The sequence below is a fragment of the Myxine glutinosa genome, chromosome 8 (assembly GCF_964187855.1).
Source record: "Myxine glutinosa chromosome 8, kmMyxGlut1.1, whole genome shotgun sequence".
NCBI lineage: Eukaryota > Metazoa > Chordata > Myxini > Myxiniformes > Myxinidae > Myxine > Myxine glutinosa.
In genome coordinates, this window is record NC_136268.1 from 153,893,709 (window position 1) to 153,902,119 (window position 8,411).

The 8,411-nt window shown below is 44.3% G+C and overlaps 1 protein-coding gene across 1 annotated transcript in view; it reads left to right on the top strand.

Annotated features, from left to right (window-relative positions):
* Positions 1 to 7,587, top strand: part of LOC144893348 (uncharacterized) — a 17,550-nt gene extending 9,963 nt beyond the window's left edge. Inside the window, exon 3 of the mRNA XM_078783890.1 lies at positions 5,929 to 7,587. Within this exon, the coding sequence (XP_078640016.1) occupies positions 5,929 to 6,440 (512 nt within the window). The 3' untranslated portion in view covers positions 6,441 to 7,587. The remainder of the gene's footprint in view (positions 1 to 5,928) is intronic.
* Positions 7,588 to 8,411: the final 824 nt, after the last annotated feature.

An 8,411-nucleotide genomic window follows, 5' to 3' on the forward strand; every position in this document is an offset into this window, starting at 1 on the left:
AAACATGTGCAGTTCGGCCCAAACATTAAAACAAATCCATATTATATTGTTGTGTGACTACCCTGCGTGGTGAACACCGCAGGGTGACACGGAAGACCAAGCGAGCTTTAACTCCGAGGCGTTCAATTCAATACGGCGGTATTCGTTACATGCGAGGGAAAAGGGGATGACGAACTTACCTGTACGGCTTCCACCCGACTTCTCCACACCTGGATAAATTAAATCAAACTAAGACGGAATTAAAATGTACAAATAAACAGGTTTAATGGAAGAAATGCCGGTAACAAGGAAAGCACGATAAAAATAAATTCCTAACTGGAGCGCTCCCACACAGACCCGTAAACAGACAAAGGATAAAATAATTGGAAAATAAATATGTGTGGTTTGTGGCACTTAGCTCTAAGCTGCTGGTGTATCTCATCAGGAATCATCAAAAATCGTCTAGGGCCTTGGCGGTAAAATGCGTTCGTGGGCGAGAACTAGGCCTCACGCACGGTCCACTCACTCCTGGCTCCGTGTGCAAGGAGAACGGCCTTGGCGTGCAGCTCGCTCTTCCAGCTGCGCCTGTCCTCACGATCTCTGTACGGAAAACCGCAGTTCCCGGCCTGCAGTTCTGCCTCCTCACAACCATTATCAAGATGTCGGAATACGACCGCCCGCGATGAATCCTCCTTACACAAGAGAGCAAAGTGCGACCATTCGCTATGGGGTCCAGAACGAGAAGAACCAAGAGGACGTCGATGCTGAGAGAGATAAATGTCAATGCTCAGAGAGAGCTTTTGGGCAACCGTTCACCAACAAAGTCCGGATCCAAGAGAGAAAATGTCCCCCATTCCACCTATTTTGTACTTGAGGCTCTGACGTCATCCCACGACGTCTCCGTCTCTGCTCCTATCAGCGAGCCTCATCTTACCAATCTCTGTGCCAATCAAATCCCTGCTAATCACTGCTCTTCGGGGCGTGGCTTTCCGGACCTTTTGTGCCTCTGCGCTCACCAAGTCGGTGTTATCAGCAATAGTGCTTGATGCCTGGTTTCTGGTTGGTTTTTAATTAGTTTGGTTAATGGCCGATTTCTTACTAGGTGTCTGTAGTGCGGTATAATAAGGAGCACAGGAATATGTTACAGAGCCAATTACATACAGGGGATTAATTACCCATAATCCCTCGCTAATTAACAAACCCCACCCCTCTCACGTGGACGATGATAATTATAGTAGTCTGCACAAATTTCCTACTTATGATACATTGAGGTTTCTTATTCTTCATGACAGTCGGAGCACACTAATCTATACAATTCTATTTGGACGAAGGTATTGCCTACCCCCTATAAACGTAACACTACGTTTTTTTTCCATCCATAAATGTGTTACATTTCTTACATCCATTGGTTGGACAATTTGCCTGATGCTACCCAGAACCTGAAAAATCATACGGCCGCCATATTGTTGCTTACAGCATTGCGAAATCAGAGATCTTTGGGGCTGTTGTATTCACAATCGCCATGTGTAGAAGCTTTACAAAGGGTAATTGTCATTTCTGTCCAATCCTGAACAAGAGAAAGCAAAAAGCCTTATGGGTAGTTGATCACGAGGGAAAGTGAACTGCATTCTGGGTCCAGCTGCAATTGCTATTGTGTCTTACTTGCTGACCTGTGGGTTTGTGGGCTTTTATGTGACCTTCATGCTGATTGGACGAAGAACCGTTCTGGGTTGGGATTTGCTTTGTTACGAGGGAAGATTTGGGGTGGAGTTAATGGAACCATGGCTGATTGGATTAGGGCATTTGCTGAACTTTTCAACTCTGTTTATGCAAGGAGGTGGGGAGGGGTCATTTCCAGGAGTTGAATTGCCACGTCGCCAACCCACATCCTTATCAGGAAAGCTCACATGCTGTGTGTTCCTTTCAACATTTTCCTGGCTGGGTATAAATACCACTGATTCGACACTCGACTTTTAGAGATTTGTAGGGATACTTCATGTATTCTCATTTTATATGATTACATTTCTCTCCGTGCACGTACTCAATAAATTTCATTGTTACAGTCTGAAGTCGTTGGTGATCCATTTCGTGGTTGGAGTGGGCACCACAACACTCCCTATAAGCGATATATCTACAGTCACGTGAAAAAGTAAGTACACCCCATGTAAAGTTTTGACTTTTTCAACATATTTCAACAAACAGCTACTTGATCTTCATTTCAACAATATCGATAGATAAAGGTGATATAATATAACAAATATCATGAAACATTTACATTTTGTAGTCCATTGTATAATTTATATAAACATAAATGCAAATTTTGCATGTGGAAAAGTAAGTACCCCCCTACATTTATCACTACTTCAAATACCTAAAATTAGAATCAGGTGCACCAGCTCAGGTGCATATGATTAGAACATCGTAAGAGAGGATCTTGGAGGAACCTGTCTTATTTAAACCTCAGACATTTAGTTTGGTTTGCTCTTTGTTGTTGAAGTTTGCAGCGTCACCATGCCTAGATCAAAAGAGCTCTCTGAGGCCTTCACAAAGAAGGTTATAGATGCCTACGAGTCTGGGAAGGGATTTAAAAAGATCTCCAAACAATTTGAAATCAATCATTCGACTGTCCGGAAGATCATCTATAAGTGGAGAAGTTTCCAAACAACTGCCAACTTGTTCAGGCCAGGCCGCCCCAGCAAGTTCAGCCCGAGAGCAGACCGCAAGATGCTGAAAGAAGTCGCTAAGAACCCCAGAATGTCATCACGGGACCTACAGGTAGCTCTTGCCACTGTTGATGTCAAAGTGCACGAGTCTACCATTAGAAAGAGGCTGCACAAATTTGATCTACATGGGAGGTGTGCCAGGAGGAAACCTTTGCTGTCCAGAAAGAACATCAGGGCAAGAATAAAGTTTGCCAATGAACACCTAGGCAAAGACCAGCACTTCTGGAACAATGTGCTCTGGACAGATGAGTCAAAGGTAGAGCTATTTGGCCACAGTACCAGAAGACATGTTTGGCGAAAACCAAAGACAGCATTTGACCACAAGAACCTGATACCAACTGTAAAGCATGGTGGTGGAAATATTATGGTTTGGGGCAGCTTTGCTGCATCAGGGCCTGGGCAGCTCACCATCATAGAATCCACTATGAATTCTTCATTGTACCAGAGGGTGCTTGACCATAATGTGAGGCCATCTGTCAGAAAGTTGAAGCTCAACCGAAGGTGGACCTTGCAACATGACAATGACCTTAAACATACCAGTAAATCCACCAAGGAATGGCTGAAAAGAAAGAAATGGAGGGTTCTGGAATGGCCAAGTCAAAGCCCGGATCTAAATCCCATCGAGATGTTGTGGGGGGATTTGAAACGAGCTGTGCATGCAAGAAACCCCTCAAACATCGCACAGTTGAAAGAATTCTGCTTGGAGGAGTGGGCAAAAATTTCACCCAGTCGATGCCAGAGACTGGTAGACAGTTTTAAGAAACGCCTACTTGAGGTTGTTTCTGCCAAAGGGGGCAATACCACCTATTAGAGCCAAGGGTGTACTTACTTTTCCACATGCGAAATTTGCATTTATGTTTATTTAAATTATACAATGGAGTACAAAATGTAAATGTTTCATGATATTTTTTATATTATATCACCTTTATCTATCAATTTTGTTGAAATGAAGATCAAATAGCTGTATGTTGAAATATGTTGAAAAAGTCAAAACTTTACATGGGGTGTACTTACTTTTTCACGTGACTGTATATATATAAAAGAAAGTTTTTGTTTGTTTGTTTGTCTGCACGAGCTAATCTCCCGAATGGTGAAAGATAGGAGGAAACCTCTAAAACAAAAAATGTCGGGATGGGCCCCGGGAAGGTTATAGGCTCGGTGGCGAGGCCCACCTCAGCCGGGCTGGGCCCATTTCGCAATTAAAAGCTGAGCTGAGTTATAGTAGTCAATCTACTATGGCCGCGAGTAAAAGCTGAATTATAGTACTAAATTCATTCAAAAAGAACTAAAAATGTCGGGACGGGCCCGGGAAGGTTGTAGGCTAGGTGGCGAGGCCGGTCGAGGCCACTTCGGCCGGGCTGGGCCCATTTCGCAATTAAAAGCTGAGCTGAATTATAGTAGTCAATCTTCTACAGCCGTGAGTAAAAGCTGAATTATAGTAGTAAATTCATTCAACAAGAACCTGGGCAATGCCGGGTGCTTTCGGCTGGTATTATATATATATATATATATTATGGTGGGCTTCAAAAAATCAAAATGCAGATGTTCTCCGGGCCATGGTCTATTTTTGTTCCTTTTGGTGTCAAAGGAAACCACACCAAATTTGAATGGAATCCAATAATATTGTTACAGACGCGGCTTTTAGATGTTATATTGACCGAGCGGTGGTGTATTTAACCGCGTCCGAACAGTTACTCCCCGATTAAAACCCGATTTCACCCGACGTTGACCAGATCGCCCCACGGATATTCAATCGGGAAATCTCTAAAGCGATCGCAAGAGAATGAAAAAGAAGAAGAAGAATACGGAGGAAGAACAGATTTATTATACACACACAAGCAAAGGATGGAAGAAACAGTGACACAGCGAATCCTTAACTTACACTATTCATTTTTACTTAGCCCCAAGACAAACGAGCAGGACAGGACGTTCACACTTACACAGGGGATAATGCAGGCAGGTAAGGCTTGAGATGGAGGCAAGGTCGGGAGGCCGCCGTTCGCAATTCCTCGCGGTTTTGGCGGGAAACCCTCCGTCGCGTATCCACTGCGGGAGACGCCACGCGCTGGTTCGGCACACCTGCTCCTTTTCTTGGGGTGGGGCCGTCTCTCTCCTTTCAGCGCGTCTCTCCAAAGCTGGTTTCCTTGCCGAGTACCTCTCCTCTTTGGCTTGGAGCGTTTCGCATCTCACCGCCTCTCTTTGGTGCAGCCTCTTTGCTCCTCTCCCAGGGTCATCTCCAGCTCATCTCCAGTCATCTCGCAAAGCAGTCCCTTACAGTCGCTTTTATCACCTCGGCCGAAATCAAGCCGCCGGCTCCGAGGGCACGCCTACCGGGTCGATCACCGCGGTGTTGATTGGCTGTTAGGGCCGGTTCACTCCTTCCCTCTTCTGACGAGGTGGAGACACGCCTTTCTTCTCCAACCTTACCTCGTGGCCAAAGGTGGTTGAAGAGAAAAACCGACCAAAATGCGGAAGGCAAATGGAAGGGAGGTTTTGGGGAAATTGGAAGGGCCTACGCTTATTTTGTTTGATACAATGCAAAGTCAATCTAGTGGGAAAACACATACTTAGCCTACATGGAATAAGGAAATACACTATTTAAAAGATATATCGTGGCCTGCGTGTACTTTTCATGCAATTTAACTAGGACGCTGACTGCGACCATTATTTACATTACAGGGTGGTACCGTACGTTTGTAACGTTCACATTGTAACGTTTCCACTTCGTTACACTTCCTCCAAAATTGTTACACTTCTCAAATTCGTTACACACTTCTCAAATTCGTTACACACTTCTCAAAATCGTTACAATATTTTGGGGTGCCACCTAGCCTAATATCAGTGATGAATTTTCCCCCATGCAAAAATAGGAATTCCCATTTTTTGGGCTGTATATACACAAAATAAATACATAATTATATATATATACATTAAATATAATATTAAAAATAAATATATAGTAAATATACATTAAATAATACATATACATAAATACACATTATACATTATATATATACAATATATTATACATACAGTTTTGAGACTTCCTATGATCACTATCTGGGCAATTTTCATGCATGTTTTGTACAGGTTCCCGGGGTCAGGGGTACGCTTTTTTAGTGTGTAATATGTAGGCCTAACTTATTGACTGTGGCTCTTTTGTAGAGAGTGACCCTGTGGAGTAAGAATTAACAGGATTTTACCCACATTCTTGCTTATTTTGCAGATATGGCATGTGCTAGTACCAGTGTTTCATTGAAAACTCGGGCTCAGGATAATGTGTATCTCATTGGGTCCACTTCTGGAGATGCCATCAAAGGTGCCAAGCTCCCGACTGTGCATCAATCTCTTGTCCTGTTTTTCCATCACCTGAAGAAGGAGAATCGCACTGCCCGGGAGAGTGCAACCCTCACCATTGAAGAGGTTGTGAAGTTCTGGGAAAAAGCTCACCTACCTACAACGACGAAGCAGCACTGCATCCATCGTTTGGAGAGGCTATATGAAGAATGGAGGAGCCTCCAAAAAGGTGCAAAGCGGGGTGGTGCGACCCAAGAGAAAAAGGAAGCATCCTTCAAGGCCTCCTTGGAGAAGACGTTTGATCTTAGGCATGCAGATTCGGAGGCCATAATCACCAACCCCGAGGACAGGAAGTTTCTTCACGATCAATTCTCAGAGAGGAAGGCTTCAATGGGATCTGTAGACACTGTGTTGGAAGCAAAAACGTTCTTGTGTGTTTGAAAGATCAGCAGCCACGAGATGATTATCGTGAACTCCTAGAACTGACTGTCATCTACATGGGAGGAATCCCACCTCGTGGAATCCGGATCATGGCTCCAGGAGCAATGCACAGAGCCAGATGGATGGCAAAAGCACTATATTCACTACAGGTGTTCATGTTTCGGTCAGAGTTCCACTTGACACTTCGAGAGGCGAGAGAACTCCGAGCCTTCAACATTTTTGTCTGCCTTGTGTATGTACAGGCTTGGTTTCGGGCTCCACAAGCTATTGAGGCTCCCCTGAATGACATTAACCTCTTCAAGAAGTTGGAAAAGTTTGAACAAATCAATCAGAAGATGGCTCAGGCAGCCTTGAAGGCACTTGGCCGCCACACGTGGTACATGAGCCCAGTACTAGTGGCATTTGCATTCTTTGACACCAGAATTGACAAAGAAAGCAAGATCAATATGATTGAAGCATTGAAAAATGACGGTGAAAACCCCTCTCCAAAGAGACCAGCTATCAAACGAGGAACCGCCCTGTCAATCGCTGGCCTCATAACAAAACACACCAAGCATTTCTTCAGCATCCTAGGGACCCCAACTGATTGGATGGATAAGGATCCTGGTTCATGGGAGCAAGAAACCAGCTTTCAGGAAGCAAAGAAAGCCACCAGTGGCGTAGTCGTGGTGAACGACAGGGCAGAAAGGGGTGTCGCATTGATACAAGACTACAATAAGCTCCTTACAAAGGATGAAGAGCAAAAGCAAGCTCTGCTCCAAGTTGTTGCTGCTCACAGGAAGATGTACCCCGATGCCAAGAAGGCAACAGTGGTGAAACAGGCCCAGAAATAGGAGTTACATTTCTCATTATATTTGGGTTTTTTAATATTATGTGATATGGTGTCTCTTCATTTTATGAACTGAACATTTGGATTGTTATCATTGAATTTGAGTTTTCATAGCAATATAGTGCTATTTGTGCAGCTATTTTGCTAACTTGTATTTGTGTAACTTGTGTTTGCTAGAATACAAAGAAAGTGAGTGGAGGGTGGATTTTCATAAAACAAACTTCTGGTTTTGCTTTCGATCCATATATAGAAAAGTTTTGTAGACACCTTTAGTTTGAAGGCTGATGTGGCACCCCTAAATAAAATCAGATTGCTTTCATATTTGGTGTCTTTTCATTTTGGAACAAAAGGAACAACATAAAGCCATGTCCCAGTAAATAATTTAAAAAATTATTTTGAGCACCACCCTAATATATATTGTTACAGACGCGACTTTTAGATGTTATATTGACCGAGCGGTGGTGTATTTAACCGCGTCCGAACAGTTACTCCCCGATTAAAACCCGATTCCACCCGACGTTGACCAGATCGCCCCACAGATATTCAATCGGGAAATCTCTAAAGCGACCGAAAGAGAATGAAAAAGAAGAAGAAGAAGAATACGGAGGAAGAACAGATTTTATTATACACACACAAGCAATGGATGGAAGAAGCAGTAACACAGCGAATCGTTAACTTACACTATTCATTTTTACTTAACCCCAAGACAATGAGTAGGACAGGACGTTCACACTTACACAGGGGATAATGCAGGCAGGTAAGGCTTGAGGTGGATTGCTTGAGAGGGAGGCAAAGTCGGGAGGCCGCAGTTCGCAATTCCTCGCGGTTTTGGCGGGAAACCCTCCGTCATGTCTCCACTGCGGTAGACGTCACGCGCTGGTTCGGCACACCTGCTCCTCTTCTTAGGGTGGGGCCGTCTCCCTCCTTTCAGCGCGTCTCTCCAAAGCTGGTTTCCTTGCCGAGTACCTCTCCTCTTTGGCTTGGAGCGTTTCGCATCTCACCGCCTCTTTTTGGTGCAGCCTCTTTGCTCCTCTCCCAGGGTCATCTCTCAAAGCAGTCCCTTACAGTCCCTTTTATCACCTCGGGCGAAATCAAGCCGCCGGCTCCGAGGGCACGCCTACCGGGTCACTCACCGCGGTGCT